The 23,864-nt window shown below is 37.7% G+C and overlaps 1 protein-coding gene across 1 annotated transcript in view; it reads left to right on the top strand.

The window, feature by feature from the left end:
• The first annotated feature begins 565 nt into the window (after window positions 1-565).
• Window positions 566-23,864, top strand: part of UBE2W (ubiquitin conjugating enzyme E2 W) — a 32,347-nt gene continuing 9,048 nt past the window's right edge. Inside the window, exons 1-3 of the mRNA XM_036401219.2 lie at window positions 566-603; window positions 18,786-18,877; window positions 21,874-21,976. Coding sequence (XP_036257112.1) covers window positions 589-603; window positions 18,786-18,877; window positions 21,874-21,976 — 210 coding nt within the window. The 5' untranslated portion in view covers window positions 566-588. The remainder of the gene's footprint in view (window positions 604-18,785; window positions 18,878-21,873; window positions 21,977-23,864) is intronic.

Raw genomic sequence — 23,864 nt, 5'->3', positions numbered from 1 at the left:
CAGTGTTGGAAGCCAGGTTGGAAGGGGCTCTGGGCCGCCTGGTCTGGTGGGAGGTGTCCCTGCCCATGGCGGAGCTGTCGGATCTGGATGATCTTCAAAGTCCCTTCCCACTCCTTAACATTCTATGGTTCTATGATTGTATGGCCCTCCCACGAGGGCACACCAGGCGTGAGGGGAGCCCGGAGAAACCCACAAACCGGAGGGGCGCAGTCCGCATTAACTGAGTCACTTAAACACTCTGCAGGTACAGCTCCAAAAACCTTCACAAACTGAAGGCGGCAGGGGATCAACCCCATCCCGGGTGGCGGGAACGGACACCGCGCCGCTCCCGCCCCGCCCGCAGGGCGAGCAGGGTACGGGCAGCGCCGGGGGAGCCTCCCTGGCCGGCGGGGGCAGCAGCTCACACACAAACACCGCCCGCCCGCGCCACCAGCGTTCCTCGGGCCCGCCCGCACTGCTCTCGCCTCGCCCAAGCCCCGCGCACGCGCAGTCGCTCAACGGGCGGGCACGGGCACGTGACCGGGGAGCGCGCGGGGCGGGGCCGCCCCGGCGGCGGCGCAGAGGGGAGGGGGAGGAGGCGGATCCATCATGGCGTCGATGCAGGTGAGGCGGCTGCGGCGGAGCCCAGGGGCAGCGCTGGGGCCGGGCGGCGACGGCGGCGGCGGGGGGAGCCGAGAGCAGCCGTTCCTCCGGGCGCGTGCGTGCGCGGCGCGGCGCGAAGAGCGGCTCTGAGGGAGGAACCGCCCGGGCAGCAGTCGAGGGCGTTGAGGTCCCGGGTGGCGGGGCCGGGCAGGGCAGGTGGCGGCAGGGAATGGCCGGGATGGAGGTGAGACGCGCAGAGGTGTGAGGGGCGAGGCTGGGACCCGGACGGCGGCGGGCGGGGCGGGCGCGGGGGAAGAGGCGCTTCAGGGAGGCGTCTGGCAGCGATGCCGCCGCTTCCTGGGCAGGCGAGGGAAGGGCGAAGGGATCCCTGCCCCCGGGACCTGGGGGCCGCAGCTGCTCTGGACGCCATGGCAATGTGTGCCACACCGTGCGCGGGCAGCGGCACCCTCCCCGTGGCATCGTGGGGACCGTGACCAACAGCTCCGGGTTCCTGGGGTTCCGGCGCTGTAATTCCCCCGCACAAGGGGGACTGGGACAGGCATGTCCTGCTCCAAGCCGCGTGCTCCCCGTGGGGTTTTCTTTCTCTGCGTAAAATGAGGTTGCGCTGTGGTGTCAGCTCTGTGGACAGGTTACGTCTGGCTTTCTCGGTCGGATGGTATTGCTGTAGGTACAGTAGGATGGAACATCCTGCTGCCTGACAGGTATTTCCAGCTGAATTATTCATTCATACCGACTCTGAAGGGGTTCTTAAATAGGGGCTGCAGAAATTGCTCTGGTAGAATGGATCACTTTCACTGTGTGCTGCTCTGAGTGGGTGGTGCTTTATTACGACTGGGGCAGGAGAAAAGATCTCTAGGTTTTGTGGCAGTGGCCCCTGTCTCTTCTTATTTAACCAGCACCTTCTCTATTTTTCCTTGGATATTTTTAGTTTTCCATTTTGTTTTTATATTTGGATTATCTAGATCTCTTTCATTTTGGTCCAGTATAGCTTACATTTTTTGTCACTAGTAATAGAACAGAACAGAAAGAGTGTACAAAATGAGTGAAATTTGTTTAATTTTCCTAATAACCTGCATTTAGTATAGCCAAAAAGAGTTAAAATGTTAAATTGAACTGTCTGGGATAAAAATTATTCTCCTGAAGTTTAGAAGCATAATTCCCCCTCCCCCCCATTCCATAGTGTGTCTTTCAGAGTTACTGAAATGAAACGAGATCAAGAAATTGAACATACTGTACAGAATGTTCTTCTAGCAGTAGCTTAGGCAGGTAGTCTGATGTGCTTTGGCTTTATTAGCTCTATCTGGCAAATGTGTTTTTGCAATGCTCTTCTTCTAATAGGCAGACTTTTACAAGCTCAACTGCAAAATAGAGGCTATAGTTTATTAAGAAGTGTCTTTTATAAAACTGTGAAAAGTAGGGGAATGGCAGCTGTGAACCAGGAAAGAGGCACTTTGTAAAAGGACTTGGTAAAGCTGTGCTGTGTCGCTGTCTCTGGCCTAGTAAATGACCTTCTGCAGCGTGCCTCACCCTAATTCCTGTTGCTCCTTCTGGAAAGGGGAAAAAATGGTTATATATTAAATGAGGCTGTTGAGGATACATGAATGACAAATGTTGCCTAAATGTCAGATGTGTACAGGGTAATACTCGCTTCCTGAAATTACAGCCATGTTAAGCCTGATGTTGTAATTGCTTTCATTTTAGAAATACCAGTTGTAAGATGACACTTTTTGTTTTCTTACCTGATGTTCTGTTGTCTTTTGATAAGAGATTCAAGGACATTTATAGAGGTTTTTTTGTCTATATGTGGCTAATTGCATGATGCTCTAATTACTCTTTCCTATGTTTACTAAACTACTAATTTAATAATGTCGTTTAGCATGTTGGAAAGGAGTTGTAAACAGGAAGCATAAATGAAAATTTAGTAAGTGAACTAGTAAGTTTATGATGGACATGCTCCCAGGTGAGCAAGATTTCAAAACTCTGAATTCTATCAATTAACATTTAAGTGTTAAGTGTGAAAAAGTCTTTTACAAAGGAAACTGATATCTGTAATTTTAAGTGGTTTTTTTTTTTGGTATAGAATAATTTATTATAATTACTGCTATCTTCTAAGTTGCCAGACACAACAAAGAGATGTCCTTTTTCTGATTAAGTGTAGTGTTTTTACACACACAGTGTTTACTTGAAATGTTTGTGTAACTCTTTGCCACCTCTGACTCTACCAGTGGTCTGACACTGTACCATTGTGACAATATTATGGATTTTATTGATAAAAATGATACATTGGTACACAGAGTAAGTTCTAGTTACTTCTTAAACTGCTGTAATTTTATACAACAGTGTATAATGCCCCAGGTTAATTACATTTTATTTTTACAGATCCACTGAAGTCTCAGATTAAGTTACAAGAGTTACCTGATTAGCCTGTTCTTAGTCAGTCTACAGTGAAGTTTTGAAACTTGTAACAAATTGCTTCTTTTTTGTTAATGGCTCTGAACATCGACCTGAACAGTTACTGCAGTTCAGTGGATGCACAGTAACTTGTGACTTTGAGCCTTTGTGTGTATCATTAAAATTACAGTGATTTTTGTCTGTGTGGACAGTCTTTAATGGGGGTTTTCTGTAATCCTTTTTTTTCTGTGATAATAGAAGCCAATGCTTCTATTATCACAGAAAAAATAGAGATCTTGTGTTCTGTTTTCTAACCACACTGTTGTTGCTAATTTGCCATTGCTGGACTGGTTTAAACTTGGTTTGCATAACTTTTTTGCAAATCATATTTTTTCTTAAAAAAAAGCTAACATACCCCAGCCAAGCCTTTAAAGAAAAGAGCACTTATTTTCAAGAATTTTCCCAGAAAAAGCCCAACCTTGTGCAATGTTCTCCTGGATAAAAACACATAAATATTCTGAAAAGTAATGTAGAACAAGGGGAGAGAATGGATTTGCTTTAGAAAATTTTGATACAGCATCTTTAGTAATCTGAAGCCTTTAAAGGCAAATACTGGAGAAATAGTAAACAGTTGTTCTCAGAACAGCTGGAAACACAGGACTTGCCTTATGAATGGAAGAGCAGGTAAAAATACAGTAAGGAAGATCAGTTAAAAATGCACAGAAAATACATCATTGCTGTACCAAGTGTTAAATTATTAAAGCCTTTCCCTCAGTGTCCAGATATGAACTATTTGCATCATAAACTCGAAAGATTTGACTTTATTAATAATACTGACATCTTAATTGCTATGATTTACCTTTCACTTCCTTTTAGTTTAAATACTACAAACCCTGGATTTATTTATGAAACTGTGAGAATATTTAGAGGGATGGTTTTAGGTTTTTTTATCACCAGAATAACTTCTCATGTATTCTGCAAAGTTAGGCACATAAGATTTGTACTTGTAGGTATTTACATCTGATTGAATGCAGAGCTAATGTAATTAATGACACAAACAACTTCAGTAAAGAGTGTAGGATGTTGGCTTTCACTGTGCTTCTCTGTCATGCCTCGAAAACTGCTGTGGTGGGCTACCATCAAATTGCCTGCACACAACAAAATAAAGTGCTACTTGAAAAATCTTTTTCCATCAATAGATTTTTTTTAAAGGTGTATCTAAGCAACTGTTTAATAAAATAACTGTGTGAGATGGCAATGCAGAATTCATGGCCAGTTTGAGATCCCAATGAACTTGTATCACAGAATGCAAGGTAGTAACAACATGAAAACTAACTGCAAGTTTCACCCCAATATTTTCAGTCGGTGGGGTGGGGGTTGAGGAAAATATTTATGGGCCACTGAAATCTCCAGGAAAAACCACATACACTCTTGGTTACACTTCCTTCTATTCTTTACCTGTGCTTCTAGTGTTAGTGGAAGTTCTGTGTTTCCAGCTGTTCTCAGAACAATTACTTATTGCACAATCTTTGCTCAACACTGGCAGTGTTTTTATTTAATGATTTGGCAATAATTTGTTCTTATTTAAAAGCTTTGTCCAGAAAAAAGTACAAAACTATTTTTATGGTGTGTTCCAAAAAAAGCCAAAGCCCCAACCTTAAGTGAGGAAAGCTTTCAGTGAATTGGAACTTGGATGGTTATGCACATTGGTTCTGTGCTGTTAAATGTCATAGTACGGGATGCTATTTGTGTTGTTTCAAGAAAAAAAAAAAAAATTAGTGGGTACTGTAGCTATATAATCAATTCTGAGATATAAACAGAATAAAATTATTGGTAGTTAATAAAGTATTTAGTGGTTCCGTTGGTGAAATGCTGTTGAAGATAAAGATTTCAGTAATTATTTAAACTGAGAAATGTGAGTACCATAATTAAAACTGGAATGAGTAGACAGTAAAAATAATTTCCTCTATCCACTAAGAGATTGTCAGTCCTTTACATAACTTTTGGTAATCAGTCTGTACTGATGTGTGCTCTATTAGCTTTGGTGTATAACCATGCTAGAGTGAAGTAAGATAAATAAAAAATTCTTCGTAATTTTACCAAGATGAGTTAATTTAATCTTGGGAGTTTATTAATAAAATTTTGTCTTGAATATCAACTGAAGCTTAAAATTTATAGTCTTCATTCAGTAAAGATAAATAAAATAGAAGTTATGGCTTTTGGCCCTAAGGAGTCACATTTGCTTGTTTTTGTATCTGCCTGTGTAAATAGAATTTTGGGAAATACTTTGTTGTGCAGCAGCTGCAGAATTTTTGAGCTAGGTTGGAAGAATTCACTTCAGAGAAAGAAAGCAGTAATGGAAAAGCTTATTGAAACAAGTGCCCCCTGAGTACTATCAGCAGCTCTTCCTTACAAATAGACCAACTATACAGCTAAAATGTGAAAAACAATGGATGCTTTCAACCTGTCATGTTGAACACTTGTGAATATGTCTATGATTTCAGTCAGGAGAATCAAGTAGACAGGTGTTTGTTGTAAAGAAGAGTAATTCTGGTTGATTACAATTATTTTTGCTCTGAGTTTTATAGTATGTTATGCTTGTGTTTAGGCCTAGCTATTCAAGTTCTGGGAAGAGAAAAATATAACACAGTACATTTGCAAGAGCCAGGGAATGTTGTCTTGTTAAGCTGCTCCCTTGGAAGGCTCTGTGGGTTTGTCTTTAATAAGCTAAAGCAGCTTAGCTCTAACAATGTGTGAAACTCAGTGATCAAGTACTTTCTCCAATTGTTTGCTCCAGTACCAAGCGAAGAGTTTTAGACTAAAGGATCTTCACTATGTGTTGTACAGGTCTAGGCCATACTGGTGACTACACCCAGAGACTGAGGTTAAATTACCCCTGTTGATGTGCAAGAGAGAAGGCACATCTGCCAGTGAATGTACCCAGTTACGGCTCTGTGCAGCCAGCGTAAATGCCTTCACATCATTAGATCGTGTCTCTCACACAGCCTTGGTTTACAACTGAGAGATGAGCGTTCAAGCAGATTCCAGGCTAAAATTTCCACTAGGGCAGAGGGGAAGAGGATGACGAAAGTTCTTGGAGCAGAAATTTTGTGTGTCTTGCATGGCTTTGAAGTAGTGAAGTGCTGTGACAGAACTGTCAGCTGGATATATAGGTTTTGTCTTTTGAAGGGAGGAAGAGCTAGTACTGTCTATTCACTGAAACCTATTACAACTTCATTTACTGCAAGCAAATGAAAATAAATAGGTTAAATGCTTTAAATAAAAAGAGCCAGTAGGCAACCTTTTGTGATCAATGAAGGTCATGTAACATGTCTTCTGCCTGCTTTTTATAGTTGAAGGCTTTCAAAAGGTATTCTGGAATCTGTTTGAGCCTTTGCGGTTGTTTGGGTTGTTTGTTTTGTTTTGTTTTTTTTACTTTGCTTTGTTCAAAAATAGGTTCTGGAATCTGTGCAAGCCTTTGCAGTTTAATTTTTTGTGTTTGCTTGTTTTTCCTCAGGTGACCTTAATTACTGGTATGAAAAACAGGTATCAGTCAGGGATGGCAGGGAAAGAAGGGAGAGAACCTTATAATTTACCTTTCTAAAAGCAATATGAATGTGTTAGTAAAGGAAGGACAGAAGTTAGTGGTGGAAGTCAGGAACTGTGAGACGCTTCATTTTTGGTAATTAATGATCTCATTGAGGTTACCAGCTATTCATCCTTTCATACACAGTACTAAAAAATAATTGTTTCTCCTTGGGTGATTACAAATACAAAGTTGTTTGTAATCTTTTTTTATTCAACTTAATTAAAAGCACTGCTTAATCAGCTTCAAGAAGAAAATCTCTATATGTGTCAGTAAATGATGATAATAGTTTAGTAGAGCATAGCAAATATTGTCCCTGAAAGTCTGCTGTAATAAAATCCTTCATAGAATTTGATGCTACTTGTTCATATTGATTTATTTATTTCTTCTTCATTAGGAATTGGTGGCCAGTAATAAGAAACCTAAATCCATTCGGTTTCCTTGCCCCTTCTTAAGTTAAAAACTCTCCCCCTGTCATATTTAGGGGTATGGATTGAATGAGTGTTTAAATCTTGTTGCTATTTGCTGCTTCCAACATTTTACCTCTTTTTCTTTCTAAAATGCTTTTTGTCAGAATAGAACACTTTATCTTGGTTACCAGCTATTGGAATGTTTTTATAAGGTTGAGAAATTCCCTGGTAAACATATGGTTGACCTCATTGTGCCAGCCTTCACTATTTTCTTAAATTAATTTTTGTAACTGAAGCAATTCAAGTAGTGCCAGACTCTTTTCTTTAAAAGATAAAATTATCTGCGGTTGACTTTTTATTACTGTGTGAGGCTTGTGCTGGGCGTTGGTACATTTAAAGACTCCATTTACAAAGCAGATGACTCGCTGTCAGTTTCATCTCAACCTGTAATAGTGGATTCCACTTAATTTTCTTTCAAATGACAGGTTCATTGTAAAAAATTTGATTATCTGGCAAAAAGCTTTTCAGACTGTGAAGTACAGAATGTTTCCTTTGTGTGTGTATAGTTACTGTGATTTATCTCTAATTATACTGTAGTTACGATTTCAGGTTGATCTTGTCTCTTAGTGAGTTTAGTCATGTGTATTATTCTCTTTGAAAGAGGATTGTTGCTTTGACCTTTCACTCAAATATTTTAGAATATCTTGGAGCATATGAAGATAATATTCTGTTATCAAACTGAGAAATCAACAATCCCTCCTCCCATCACCCTCAATCCATAACTGATTTTTGAAATTTTTAAATGCTCAGAAGAACAAAAGATGAGTGATAGGAACCTCAATAAACAAGGTTTATGCATTGCCATTTGGTTCCTTTAAAATGAGAGAAATGTGGAAAATGCTTGAGGTTCAGATCTTGAAGTCAGGATTGGTCTGAGGAAATAACATTAGAACTCAGTTGCCAGATGTTAACATGTTTTGTTAGAAATGAGGAGCAGACTAATCTGCTTCTGCATTCTCAGTATAGATTGAAAACCTGCTATTCAGCCAAAAATAGATAAAACTGAAAAACAATTCTTTGAGCTAAAATCCCAGTATTACTTTTTAATAAGGACAGAGTATTTTGTGGACCTGTTTTGTTATGCATCTTGCTGAAGCTTTAATTGACCACATCCAGACAATTATCAATCTTTCCTCCTCTGTGCCTTGACTAAAGCTTAGTAGAACAACTTTGATAGGAAGAATTCAGGCAGGATTGTGGTAATCAAGTATCTGGATGGTTTGTGTGTTTGAGAGTCTGGAGCAAATGATCTCACCTGAATTATGGGATATAATCTGCAAGAACTTTCTTGAATGACCTGGTTGACTGGGAAATAAAGGGGTTTTTATTTGTAGGAACTGTCATTCTCTAGATTTCTTAAGTAGCGAGATGGAGTGTAGCAGGTAACTTTCTTAAATGTCACCATTGTTAGTCTTAATTTTGTTTCTCTTCTGTTTGATGGTTTTTTGGTATTTTAATTAGAGAGTAATGTGCAATGAGTTTCTGGAATACTTCAACTGTTTCAAATATGTTGGATTTTTCTTCTGTAGACGAGTTTAGTTTGAAAAGCATAATTACCTACCTGGTGTTTAGAACTTCATATTCTGGATTTGAGGCACTTTTCAGTAAGAGACATGTGAATGGAAGAAACTGAAATACTGAAAATAGAGTTCAGTGGTGATACGCTCTCAGGCTGGTAGCTGGTACTAACAGTCAGGCTTTGCTTATGAATCAACATGGCGCTGTTGTACAACACTGTCATTGCAGCCTGGTTTCAGCTCCTCTTCTGCGACAAGCTTGCTGTTTGTCTCTGCACACTGACTGTCTCCTGCATGTAAGAACTTCTCCAAAACAGAAAGGATGTTTTTTGTGAAACATTTCATAACTTGAATGTGGGAGGAGGTGACAGGCTGTAGCTCATAAGCAAAATGTAAATTCTTTGCCAGGATGTTATCATATTACTGTCAGTGTTTTGGTGCTAACAGAGTTTGGGCCCATTTAAATTTTTGGATGTGGAAGAGAGCTTTGGTACTTACAGAAGAAATAGTGTTAGGTCTCCCTAGGGTGCAGCAGCTTTACCTAATATATATATATTATATATATATACACACACACACCAAAATAGAAGAATGGAGCCCCTATGGGATTATTGTTTAGCTTCTAACTATTTATGAGTTAATTTTCTTTCTCTTTGATCTTTGAGCCAGATTAAGATTTGAGTTTACAGTGTTCAGGAAGGCTTGGCCTTGGAAGATGACTCCTTTCTTACATTCACAGTTTCTTACAACAAAGAGAAGGGAATTTAAGTGCATAGAAATAAAAGGTTTGTAACACAATTCAAGTGCAAATGTTTTGGTCCTGCATGCTTCCTAGTCTGTGAAGTTGCTATTCCATCTTTGTTTCTTCATAACATCATGATACTACCTTATTGGACATAGCTAGTTGAGTTCCTGCCAGTCCAGGTGAAATGGTCACCACATTTCAGTTAAATTGCCCACCACATCTTGTTTTAATGGTGAAATAAGGTGTGGGAATGAAACATTTTCTCTAGGAGAAGTGAAAGGAATCTGCTTGTCCATTTGCCACTTTTTGCTCTGCTTGTATGTTTCTGCTCTACTGATAGTTTTGCTTTTCCCCTAGCTATTTTCTACCAAATTCTTACCACTTCCCTTAATATGCCATGTCTTTTGTGAATCTGCTTTGGGCTCCTTCTTGCTTTATTTCTCTGTGAAAAAGAAGATCGCTGAAATAGGATGTTTGTAGGTAAGGTATTTGATTAAGATAGCTCATCATTTAGTTTACTCATTTAAGATATTGCTGATTTAAGACACTGCACATTTTGTGTTGCATTTCTTGAAACACCAAAAAGTGAAGTATTCAAGAATTGCAATTTTATTTTCTTTGTATTATTTATCTTTTCAAAGTTTGTAATTTCAACTCATAGGAAATAATAATGCAGGACTGTGGGCATACATTCAAACTTGATTGGATTAATGTGTTAATATTTTACTGCTAATCAACAGCCAATATACCTCTGTATGTACACTTTTCCCACTCCAGTTATGAAGAATAAAATATTACCTGAAGCAACACTTACTGGTTGGCCTAGGTGCTGTCAGCTGTATGTAAGTTGTACTTGGTAGTGACCCCTCTAACTTCATTGTACACATGTTTTTGTTTGCCCTTAGCTCTGTTAAAGTTTAATTCCCTGTGCTCCACTTTTCCAAGGGAGGGGCAAAGCTGTTGTAAGAGTTCTGGCAATGGGCTTAGAACTGACATTGTGATACTCCTTTTTAAAGCCGTTGAGAAAGGTAATTTTCACATGCCTCCAAGAGCTAGGGAAGTTTTCATGGTGGGTAAAGAAGATTTACCCACCATGAAAAAAAGAACCTTTGCACTACTTCATTGTGAGGGATTGTGGTTAAACTCTGTTGTTGTTCTGTCTGTCCTTGGGTGTCCCTTGTTTATGGTAGAATCAGAAAAAAAAATCCCTGTTTTTGGGCAATGTGATGGTGATGATTCCATGTATGCTTTAGGAATATATGTTATTGACACTTGAGATAACTAACAGGGACACAGAGACCAGTGAAATTATTTTGTAGCTGTTAATAAGCATTTATGTGCTATAATATTCAGCTCAGTTGTACACAGCGAACAAACTACCTGTTTCTAGGGCTGGTTTTGAAAAACTAATATTGAAAACCTCTGAATTTCTTCCTGTCCTGTATTGCTGCCCCCTCTCTCTTTTCATGTGTTGCATCTTTTTTATGTGCAGGCCCTGCCTGCTTCTTTACGTGATTCACCAAGAATCAACTCAAGTGGGAATTCAGCTGTGGCATTTGAGATGTTACCTCCGCAGTTCCAGAGGTGACCAAGTAAGATATGTGCCAGTTTGGAGAAAGAGGAGTGTGTATTTTTGCTAGAAGCTGTTGGCTTCAGACATACATTTAACTTGAACCATGGCAGACAGTGTGTGCTGTCTATCAGGATAGAAATGATAGAGGTAGATGTGAGCTGTCTGGGAAGCTGTCAGGAATTTTACTCCACTGGCGCCAGCTGATTTTGAGTTCTTTTTTCCATAAGCTGTAAGAAGTCTTAAGAGTTTGATACCTTAGAAAATCTGTGGAGGATCACTGAAGGAGTTGCACAAATCCTGTTTGACAGAATTAGCAACAGGATACAAACCATTGCTATGTCAGTCATGTCTCAAGTACTTGAATAAACTTCTTTTGGAAGTGATGCTTGGATCAGTGTTAAGCTGTGTTCTTTGATTTCATCCCTGATTCATCCTTTCCTGTAGAGATAGGTATAAGTAAGGAATAAGTAATTTTGGTTTCAAAGACTTACACTTGAAAATACTTCCATAAACTACTGGTTATGTCACTCCTTTGCATTTTGCATATGATTATTCCTTTAGTAGAAGAACTGTGCTGTTAAGCAGTCTTGGGTTTCTGATATTCTTACTCAGCTGTTCTGTTTCCTTCTAGATTGTGAAAGTTTTTATCAATTTAATACATTTTAGTTCTGGCTTCCTTTAAAGTTGTATTAGAAGAATGTTTAAGCATAAGATTCTCTATCAGAAATAAGGAAAATGTCAAAGTTAGATTGCTTGTGCATCCTTCATGTATTCCCCTATAAGTCTGCAGCCTGCTTTCTTCCAGCCCCTCCTAATAGAAAGTGGGCAAGCAGGAAGGTTCTACTATATGAAATCCTTTGATGGATTAGCAGAACCATTGAAGAGAGTGTCTTGTGATGTGAAAAGGACAGTAAAGCCAGCACAGCTCCCAAGAGAATATTAATGTATGAAAAACATCTGTTTGGGGGTTGTTTTAGGCATGAATAGCTGCATTAGCTTCTATTTTGACTTGAAGAAGCTGGTTGAGAGGCTGAAAGCAACTTGAGTGTGATAAAAAAAGTATTCCTCATTCATGGTAAGGAAGAAGCTGAAGGCAGTTGCAGTATTGACTTTAGTTAGGCATGTCTTAATATAGCTGGAGTGTTGAAGGGCTACAAAGGTTTTTAAACAAAAATACTAATGTCTGATATCAAGCTTTCTCAATATGGAAAAAAATAAGAATAATAGTAAAAGTCAATGTGGCACCATGAGGGCCTGTTCAGTGACATGAAGATTGAGGAGGCTTTGTACAGAAAAGTGAAACGAAGTAATTCCTGTTAAAAGGATCAGCATATAAGGGTGAAATCTACTCACGATTCATTGTTTTGAATTGGTATGTTTGAAAAGCATTAAAAGATGTTCTTATAAATCGTTAGAAAGATGAGGAAAGGGATCAGCCTGTAAATAGGAAAGGAAAGCAAAGCAAAGAATAGGTGACAAATACTTGAATTGATGACAAAGCATGCCAAACAAAAAGGGCAGATTCAATGTCTTTTAGACACTGGATATTATGTCAGTAATTAAAATTTAGCTATGTGGGTTGGTTTGCTTTTAAAAAGCGTTTAAGCAACTGAATCTTTGATTTTTTTGACAATTCTTTTGAGTGAGTTTCCAGATGATAAATATTACTTTTGTTTTTCTACTCTTATGTGAAAGTTTGACTTCTGGAAATCACTGGACCAGATAGTCTTTGATACCTATAGCAAACAGTCAACAATTAGCAAATACTATTAGCCAAATGTATTTAAGAAAAAAAAAATCAATTGAATTAACATGATTTTCTCCTTGTATTGGGGTGTAACTGTTGTGAAGGAGGAGCAGTAGCTATATTTTGACTGTGCAAAAAATTTTCAATGTATGTTGATGTGACATTTGAATAAGCACACAAGAAAAATGTGGTGTTGTTCATGTGGACTCTGTTTTTTCTAAAACCATAAAGACCACAAGTTATCAAAGTTGTAGTTGGTTGTTTAGGCTGGGTGTCTGATTGAGGGGGGGGGGTGATTGGTTCTGTTGAACAGAGTGAACCTGCCAAAGGGTATTTTGAGGCCAGTCTGCATTGGCTTTGAAGTGTGAGATTGGGAAAGGTGAGATGTGACTTGAAGTAAATAAAAGAACATTTTCACATCCATGAAGCCTAAGAGAAGTAATTTGACCCTAATTCATTCAACCCACCTGGATCTCTTACTGTAAAGAAAATTCTTCCAGTTGTAAAGGCAAGAGATAAAGTGATGTGAAAAAATGTTGAAGGCTTTTAGCACAACTTCCTTTTATGTTAGGAAGATGGAGAGGTATCTTTAAAGCCTAACTTTGTAAGATTCTATGAATGAGAGTTAAAATTGTCTTACAAGTGTTAATCTGTTATATTTTGTCCTCCTATGTATATTGCTGCTAATTTTCTAGAATGTTTGTGAAAACAAAAACAATAATTCTGCACTCATGGTTTCCCACTGCTGAAACGTTTTTTTTTCAAATGCTTGATTTCAGAATCTTGCAGTCACACTGTGTCTTTTGTAGCTATTGTGTATGGGCTTGATATACCAGAGTCATGTTTTTTTAAAGTACATTTGAGTCTTGAAGCTAAGAGTGGGTGTTTAGACTGTGTTGCTGTAAGAAAATCATTGTCCTTTGTAACCTTTTTGGCCAGCAAATACTATTCAACACTGAAGAGAAATTAATTTCAAGGTTTTAAATTCAAACTTTAGATGTTTTCTGAATTACTTTGGTAACGAGGAACTCAGTTTCCTAATTAAACTGTATGAATCTGGTCTTTAAGGGCTTCATTTAAGAGGTTTTTTTATAACTAGATTAGTCTCCTGATAATTCAGTTTCTAATACTAATTCAGTATTAGTGAGACACAGCAAAAGACAAATTATTTTAAGAAAGAAAGAAAAAAATAGTCCTTCATAATATCTGTGGAAAATATCTTCAAGTTTTCTGAATATCCCTAGCTGCAGGTTAGGCTGTCTGTGCAAGCATGGAGCCAGCAGCTCGAGGAAGGTGATTCTTCTCCCTCTGGTGCTTGAGAGCACATCTGGAGTGCTGTGTTCAGGGAGCTGCAGTCCAGGACAAACTTTGGGGTTCTGGGGTGAATCCAGCAGATGATGGGCAGGATGGCTAGGACAGAACTGTGTGACCTCCAAGGAGACTGGGTTTCTTCAGCTGTAAGAAGAGAAGGCAAATGAGAGATCTTGCTGATGCCTGCAACAATATAATAGGAAGATATCGAGGGAAAACAGAGTCACTATGGGAAGCCAAAGGGCAAGAGATACAAATTGGAACATGAGGTATTTCGGTAAGATACAAAAGAAACATTTTATACCATGGGTAGTGAAACACTGGAATGCATTGACCAGAGAATTCTAAGATTATTTTCTAAATATTACTTATTATCTCTCTTAAATTTTTAATTTTTTTTTTTTACCGTTTGAATGAATTCTGGTTAGTAGGCACTTTGTGCCCTCTGCAGTTTTGTTCCAGTGTCTATGGAGTGCTCTTATGTTCTGAAAGGGTCTATAGGCAGCTCTTTGTTATTCTGTACAGAAATAATTGAGTTGATGTTTGATTAAAAAAAACCCCAAATTTTGAAGATGTCTGGTGAAGGCCTGTTAAAGATACCCAGATATGTTCATCAGATTAGGAAAGATTAACTTCTATGGTGTGGAATAGTAGAGTGTTTTGAAATATAGAGTATATTTTATTATTACAGCTGGGGAAACAAAACCCCAACAAATAATGGGCTTAATCACATCTTAAATGTGTGTCTGTCGGTCCAATAGCAGTAATTATCTTCATATATAAACTAACTTCTGTCTCTAGTGGCAAGATTAATTTAATACTTACGAAATCTTTAATAGCATTTTTTCCACTTGAATTTAACAGTTTAACAGTTTCAGGCTTCCTGTCATTGAGGACTGTAGAAATCCAGGAATTTATTACAAGATACCTCTTTTGGTCTTCAATATCAAAGCAAATTATCTAGATTGTCAGTATAGCTGGAGATAAGAAAAATTAAGAGTTCTCTGCCATTTCTAATAGCTAGTTGTTGCTCTTCTGTTTTGAATAATTCTAGGTTGAGAGCCTCTTTATTTGGGAGGGAGCAGTGCTAAGATACATAAAATCCATCAAGGTATAATATAATGGAATACAGGTTCTTTAGGCAGACATAGGGTTAGAGAGGTTCCTGTAAGGCAGAAGGAAATAATGCCTTTTGCTGAAACTTGCTTTTGTTTGGGATATTACTCTGAATCAAGAACATTTCCAGAGGAGTTTTATGTTTCTTCACCTCTAAATCCCTTCCTTCCCTATCCAGTGAGGAGCTGTGTCTAGGAATTTACCATTTATCAGAATTGCACTGGAGTTTCCTATGCTCAATAGATAACCATAGTCAGGGTTTTTTGTGGAGTCTCTTATTTCAATGTGATAAATTTATTTGCTATAAATTGTTTTCATTGTAACACTGAGAATCTTAGTCTTGCTTTTCTGGGTTATTGAGTTTCTGTAACTTAATAGATAACACATTCATTTTCTACTGAACATGCTCTTTTCAGCTTTATATGGGAATGGTATAGATTTTTTTTTCTTGTATTGATATTTCCACTGAGAGCTGCAAATAGAGGTCAGATGGAACTGATTATAGAATGGTTTGGATTTGAAGGGACTGTAAAGATCATTTCATTGCAACGCCCCTGGATGTGACTCTTCGACAAGTTCCTTATCCACTGAACAGTCCACTCATCAAATCCATCTCTCTCCAACCTAGAGAGAAAGATCTTGTAGGGGACCATGCCAAAGTCTTACCAGAGGTCCAGATAAATGGCATCTGTAGCCCTTCCTTTGTCTGCTGATGAGTGACTCCATTGTAGAAGGTCACTAGGTTGGTCAGGCAGGACTTGGCCTCAGTGAAGCTGTGGTGGCTGTCCTGAATCCCTCTCTGTCCTGCATGTGTCATGGTACAGCTTCTTGGAGGATGTGTCCCATGAACTTCCCAGGCAGAGGTGAGGCTGACAGGTCTCAGTGTCCTCCTTTTTACCCTTTTCCCAGCCAGCTGGGACTTCACCTGACTGCCATGACTTTTCAAATATGGAAAGTGGCTTGGCAACTGAGTCTACCAATTCCTCTCAGGAGTCTGGAATGCAGCTTGTTGGGTCCCAGAGATTTGTTTATATTCAGGTTCCTCAAGTAGCCATGAACCTGACCTTTACTTAAAGTGGGAGGGACATCATTCCCTCTTGCTGTCCATCCACTTGAGTGGTGTGGGAAGAGAGGTTGCCATTGGAGACTGAGGCAAAAAACCCCCAGTCCTGTTGTTGAGTACCGTGGCCTTCTGCTCATCAGTTTTTTCTAGTTGTCCAGGATTTTTTATGGATGGGAGGAGTTATACCTTCTTTGACTTTCTTTTTCTGGCTTATATTGATACTTATTTGAATTGGCTAACTGGGAAATAGTAACCTCTTTAAAAATATGATTTGTTTGATATGTTACTTTTGACCCAAAGTGTAAATAGTATTTCTTGCTATTTCTCTGGGATATGTTTTGTGAATTTTGTTTTGAATTGCAAACAATGAGAAGTAGCATGTTGTCTGTATGTGTTATTTTTGCTGAATGGACAGGCCCTCATGCCAGTGTCAACAAATGTTTTAGGATCAGAGGAACAGAGCACTTCTGTGCTACTCTGTTGTTCAAGTATATATTTTAATGGGTTTTTTTCTTTTTGCTACTGGCTTTTCTGTTTAGAAAGTACTATAAACATAGTATGTGAGAACCAAAAACCTATGAAACAGAGGATATTTTTGTGCTAGTGATATGGACAAACGCATGACTGAGTCTGTGTTAGACAGAAAAGGTGGTTGCTGGAGAAAGGGCCAAAGGTGAAAACTTAAAATTAGATAATATTTTAAGTGTTGGTAATTTGAAATTTTTTTTAGGATACAGAACAGACAAAATTTTGTCTCTTCAAATTACTGTCAGACACTGATAGCTTAATGTTTCTGATTTTAATTAAAGTCTAAAATGTGTCTTAGGCTCCTTTTTATAAGACAAAGTTGTATAGTTGGTCTACATGTATAAGTAAATGGATCTACGGAATGATTTGCTGTTCTTATATACATATGTTCTTTGCTATTTTGTAACCAATGTTTCCAAATCCCCTCTTTGGGGGAGTTTGAATTTCCAATGGCAAACATTCTCATCTCTGAACTCTTAAAATATTTCTCTAGGTGATAAAGTGTACACAGGTTGATTTCCTTTTGAGGCTTGTTTGATGGTGGTCGGGGGAAGTGCCAGAAAAAGAATTGACTTCAAAACATCTCTGCCATTCAAATTAAGGATTTATAAAATGGTTTTGCAACTTTGCTCCTTTGCATTTTAATTCATAATAGTGGTGTTGGAAACACTGTTAGTGTTTTCTTAATCTGAGGAGAAAGGAAAAGGTCAACACTAGGATTCTAGCCTGTTTTTTTAATGTGTGAGCAATGTAGACAGCTTATGAAAATGTTAGCATTGGATTTTCAGTTTGTATATGTTATATCTCAGTGCTAGGTAGGAACTTTCAATATAGAATCCCAAGGAAGTTTTTAGGGCTGCTTGATAGAGACAGAAAGTTATTTCAGTACTTTCAGAATGTAAGTTCTGGGCCTTTTCTTTGTGAGTTGTGTGGTTGAATTTATTGTAGTCTGATTTCAAATATATTTGATGGGATACTGAATCGTTTCTGTGTTGACAAATCAACACTTTATTTTACCATGGGAACTTCATTAAGTTCTACCAGGCACTAGAAAGCAGCTACAAGTGTGTGATAAACTTGTGTTTTAAAAATTTTGGATATTGAATGGAAATGAGGTACTAAATCCCCAAACATTTTTATTCCTTTGGAGTATAAAATAATTTTGACTTGTAGTGAGGTTGAAGTGAACTTGTAGATGGTAACCTTAAAATTGTTGGCAGGAAAAAAGGACAGTAGAAATGAGAAAGCCTTGAACATTTTATCATCTAGATGGCTTGCAAATGACAAAACATATTGTGTAACTTTATATGGAGAAAATTGACTCTGTGAGCAGTGCCAATGACAGCACAGAGGCTGCATTTCCCTTGCTCAGTAGATTGTAAGAAACTGTTCTGGTAGTTGTTACAGAAACACCTTCTTGCAGTGACTGATTTATCTCTGCCAAAATAGGCAAGAATTACCTGAGCTACTGCCATAACACTTTAATAAGTGCTATGACTCTGTAGGTTCTTAGATGCAGTTAGTGTAAAGTTTTTAGTTTGTGTTGTGCAATCCAAATAGTCTTGGTTTAGTTTTCTGTTCTGTCCTCTGGGATGACTTAGATCAAGGCAAAGGCTTGCACGGATGCCAAATGGAAATGTCTTAGGTTACTTAGAGGAGGGAGTTGTGCTGTTAAAGTCTTGTAGATTTAATTATAAATCTAATGATGTTGTGTAAATATGAAGTGTTTGCTGCTAGGGGTAGAGGTCTTCCAGATATTTTTGTTATACAACAAATTCATTTATACCTCTATGTATTTTGTAACACAACAGCTCTTCCCTTCCCTTTGCAGTGTTGCAAATGTAAGTGCCACTGTATTTTACCCAAAAGTAAGTTAAAGCTTGTGAATGTAAGTGCCACTGTATTTTACCCAAAAAGTAAGTTTAAAGCTTGTAACTTATTTTGCCTATGTCTTTTCAGTTTAATTTCTAGGAGCGAAGTCGTCCTTCTTTCTCACCTTTCAATTTCACTTTGTTTTTAAATTGTCAAGTAAAACTCCTTTTACCTTTCAAACATTGATGAAATGTACTTACGTGTGCATGTTTATTGTTGAACTTTATTTAGTATTTCAAATATTCCGTACAATTTCTTTATAGAAACGATTACAAAAAGAACTATTGGCATTTCAAAATGATCCACCTCCAGGAATGACTCTAGATGAAAAGAGTGTACAAAATTCAATTACACAGTAAGTATATATACTGTTTTATTTCTGCTATCATGCTGAAAAGACTAAATAATGAGCAGTTCTTTTCACACTTCCACGACTTACTCCAAGTAACATTGTGAATTTTGCTTTTAGTCTAGGCAATGAAACATTGTTCTCCTTAGTAAGCATATGGCCATACCGTGTTGGACACTTTCAGGAACATGGTAGTGAATTTACTAAATTTTATTAGGCATTTTACTGTCTAACAAACTGTCAGTTAGTAAAAGCTTCTGCGTATTTTATAATAAAATAATTTAATTTTCTTTCATAGCTACTAACCTCCAAAACTCTTCCAGATTTATTGAAACAATGGAGTAGCCATTTTAGAGTTCTGTGACATTTGAACAGAATATACGTCATAGCCGTTAGTTTTCATTACCTTCTTTCTCCAAGGCAAGTGAAGAAAACATCTTAAAAAGCAAAGTTGCCCAGGTACAATTGTTTGCACTTTTTTCCCTGACTTGGCTTTCTTGGTGATTTGTGAAATGGGAAGAGAAACATGGTAAAATATTCTGTGTCCATTGAAATGGACAGGGGTTGTTCTTGGTATTAATCTATTTTTTAATTGACAGAAATTCAAAAGATTCAGGCTGTGTTGACATTTTTTTCTCATAACTTTCTTAGTTTCATTTTAGAGAAATGTTAAAAATTAAGCCTATGTGAACATTGATGAGAATATGATCTCAGACTATAAGTTCTGGACTATGCTATTGACTGATGGAGCAGCTTAAACATAGAGCTGAATTTTGATGTTTTCACATCTGTATTTTAGGAGGTGGCATTCAGACCATGTTACATGAGGCTTTTCTGAGACTCATATGTACTGCTATATACATATAGCATGAGTTAAACACTCACTGCTTTTTAAATTACGCTGGCCTTTGTGATAATTCAGATGAATATGACTAAAACTGAAATAGCAGTTTTTAGTTTTCTGCAAAAATGAGTCAGTCTAATATTGTAAATGGTATCCACTTATTTCAACAAAATAGTATTAAATCAATGTTTAGAGCAGATTGTAAAGGATATCTCTGTTTCCAGAGTACTACCTCATTATAATTTCTGCCCTGTACAACTTTTATACCTTTCAATACCTTGCATATAAAATCTTCCTATTTACTGTCATGCTAGATTTTGAAACTGTCGCTGTTTTAGAAGCTTCTTGTCAAAAGTAAAATGATATTTTTTTCTCTTTGAGGGTTTTTGGTATCAGGTAGCATGTTTTGAGTTCATTAATCAAGTTACAGTTTGAATTGGTTGTGTTAAAAATTTGTGTAGCAATACTTGCTTGGGTTTTAAAGATGTTGAATAAAATAATTGGATCCCATTATATAACTGGGTCACTTAAAACATTGAGCAATCTTTTATTTTAAATATACAAGGATTAGAAATTTGAGACGGGTAAACTGTAAAGCACACAGGAAATATGGGTTCTTCTGATTCCTTGACCATAAAAGGAGCAATGTCCAGGCAAAGTTATCTTCTACTTAGTAAAGTAAAGTATTTAAAAAACTTGAAAGTGGAAGTTCTGGATCACAAGAACCAATAAATCTAAAGAGTATTGCTGCACTGTGTGTATAAATGTAAAAGCAGAAAGCATAAGAAGAGATAAGTGATCTGGAGTGCAGATAGATTAAATCAAAGGCATCTTCACAAAGTTAAAATATGAAACCTACTTCATCAGCCTTCACTGTATTGCCACTGTGCTACTGTTGAAGATGCATTCCTCTTGAAGAGTGTGAGAGCTAGCAGTTTTTCTCAAAAAATGCCAAAACCCAAAGCACAACAACAGTAATAAAACCAGCAAAAAAAAAAAAAAAAAAAAAAAAAAAACGCCCAAGAGTGACAGAGGGGAAAATACAAAATGTGCATGGTTTAAATACAGAGGGAGAGTGTCTTACAGGAGGATCATCAGAGCTGCCAGCTGGAGATGTCGACTTTTCTGAGTACACTGCTGTTCTGCAAAATCTCAGCTGCCTTCCTTGAGTTGATGTAAACCATATCTGAGTATTTTTGTAGTCTCTTTACCTTATTGTGTTGCTTAGCTCTGTAAAACTCAATGAAAGGTAAAAAACCAAAAATGGGAAATAGATGTTGCAAAGGATGGTATTAAGTGGTCAAGAGAACTGTAAAATCATGGAAGTTAAATAGCAGAATGTTGCTGTATGTGTCAAACAATGTGCAAAGCATCTGGTTTTAGCTGTACTAGAAAAACCACAATAGAAACCCAACAACAGTAAAACCCCCACATGCAACATCACCAGCATCTTCCCCAGCAACTCCAACTAACTCCGGTCCGTTACTTTAATGGTATTATGGTGGAAGGAGAAGAAGCAGAGGGAAAAGGATACTGGTATGTTGAGTTATTATCTTCATTACAGATTCAAATTACCCTGGTTTTGGATTTTGTTTTAATTTGCTGGGACCTTTTAATTTTTATACTATTAACTTTTCCATTTTTGGTTCCATTACCTGCAAGATACCATTTAATTTCTGAGTTTTTCACAAATATAAGTACAAGATGAGCTTTGCCCTTTCCCCTTTGTTACAGATTCTATTTTAATAAACTGTATTGAATTTTCATTGACAGAGAAGTAAACCAACCCAAAAGAGAATGTGTACTAGTTTGTTTCCTTCCAAACCTTTTAAGTTTTCAAGCAGGGATTTTTTTTCAGCTTTGTTGTCTCACATTAGCAGCCATTTCTTGGGAACTGACAAGTCTGTGTATAGTTCAAGTCATAATTACATTTACAATTTGCATCACTGTGTCAGTGCCTGTATGCAAAACACCAAGCTTGTTTCTTTTAAATACAGGCTTGATGTATTGTTCACCTTTGTGATTGTTGCAGTATTAGAAGAGAAGTTAGATGGTCTGGCTGTGATTGATATTTGATTTGATTAGTCCAGTGCTCCAGGAGTACAAGTAATTATTTGTCAGGCCACAATGTTAACTGCTTTTTCCCCCTGTTCCTTAGGTGGATTGTAGACATGGAAGGTGCTCCAGGAACACTCTATGAAGGGGAGAAATTTCAGCTTTTATTTAAGTTTAGTAGTCGGTATCCTTTTGATTCGCCTCAGGTAACTGCTGCCTTCTTTCTCTCTTCCTGCTCCCTTCAGGTTACAGCTGTGTGACTTGTGCTGAGTATTGTATTATCCACATAGCCTAATGTCAGCTTCGCTTACTTTAATTTGTATTAAACACATTGTGCAGGTGCCTTTTCTTTACACATGATTCTGCAGTGAAATATAGGACTCTGATGTCTGCTTGAACAGATTAAATTAGTGTAACTTGGAGGCTTCTTTGATTTTGATATTCATGTCTTGAAATACAGGGTAAAGTAGGAAGATCCCCTTTACTGTGATGCAAGAGCCAAGTAAACAATAAACTGCTGCTTCATCCCTTCTTACTTCAACATATTTTTTTCTGGTTGATTTTTAAGACTCTTGCATCTTCTGTGCTGCCATTGTTAATACAGCTGAAGACATACTGTGCTTCTGATAGGGATTCTCGTAGATACATAACGTGCTTGAGAGATCTGCAAATAGTGTTATAACTGAGGTATGTGATGCCGTGTTGCTTTCAAGTCAACCTAGAGAGCTGAAGGAGCAGCAGAACTTAGAGACTGCAGAATGTGCTGTGTACCACCATTCCTCCATTACCTGAGGGAAACACTTCAAAATATGGCTGATAAGAGTAGTGGCCAGTTATCACCCCTGCTTTTCTGAAAAAGGAAATAGAAAAGCAAGAGTGTCTTAGTTCTTGTACTGTCTGTTTCAGCTCAGAGTTCTAGAAATTATCTCTGCAACTTCTCTCGTTGGTGTTAAAACTGAAGCATGGAGCTGTGAGAGACACTTAAGCTATAAAAATGAACATATTTTTAGCTACCATGATAAACACTAGAATGCTGACTTTCAGTCTTTTACAGAATAAACTGGCTACTTGTACTTCTGCACCTCATCAGGTGTGCAAGATACTAATTATAGGTGATCCACAAGAGATCACCAGTTTAATTTGGTTCCAGGTTGTTTGTCTTCATTACCCAACCTCTGTGTGTTGCTCTGTGCAATTTATTGTTAAGCAGCAAATTAGATCCATACATCTACACTGAGTTTTATCACAGAAAGCAATTAAAAATTTAAGTACTGGGTTGTTTTTAATGACTAGAATTTCAATTTTTCAAGCATTGCTGTGGAGTAGGGTCTGCACTACAATTTCTTTGTCATAATTACCTCTCCTGCAAATCTAGTTACTGTGAATTGACAGTTTTCACTTGTACTGCTTTAATCACTTGGATGTTTTCTGCCTTTAAATGTATGTTGTCTGTCATAGAGTGCATTCTTTTACTTACCTAGTCTGCCTAGTTCAGGTTGCCATTTAAAAACAGGATATTAATTACAAGTGAAATACATTACAGGATTATGAAGGTAAGCCCTTCAATGCTTAAGAAATACCAGTTTGAAGACGTCTGAAAGATCGTTCTGCATCCAGTTTCTCTTATACCTTAGAAACCTGTCTGCCATTTTGCAGATGAATTAAGCTCTCTAATTTCAGTTTCCTATATGATGAAGGTGTTGCTTGTCATCAGTGAGGAGGTGGGTGTGTGTGTACATGTTTACATATTTTTATGCTTACCTATATAGCTTAAGAAACTGCTGGGTATTATAGTTATGAGTGGTAGAGATTTATGGTTTTATTGCATAAAAGGAGTTGGAAAAGGAGTTCAGGAGTATAATACTGATATAAAGATTTCACTTTTACTCTCTTTCTGTTCGTCCTGAGCCAATGATATATTTTGACAAAAACTTGATGTAAGAGCAGGAATTGTCAAAATTGCTTTTCTAGCCTTTTTTTTGACTGTAGTAGTATCTTTTAATAGAAAGGAGTTCAGGTTCTAAATGCTTTTCTTCCATATTCTCCATGTCAAACAAAATTTTTTTTATTTGAAGTAATGTTTTACAAATATTT

This window comes from Molothrus ater, chromosome 1 (assembly GCF_012460135.2).
Source record: "Molothrus ater isolate BHLD 08-10-18 breed brown headed cowbird chromosome 1, BPBGC_Mater_1.1, whole genome shotgun sequence".
NCBI lineage: Eukaryota > Metazoa > Chordata > Aves > Passeriformes > Icteridae > Molothrus > Molothrus ater.
Note: the sequence above shows the minus strand (reverse complement) of the source record. Positions and strands in the feature narration are given on the sequence as shown.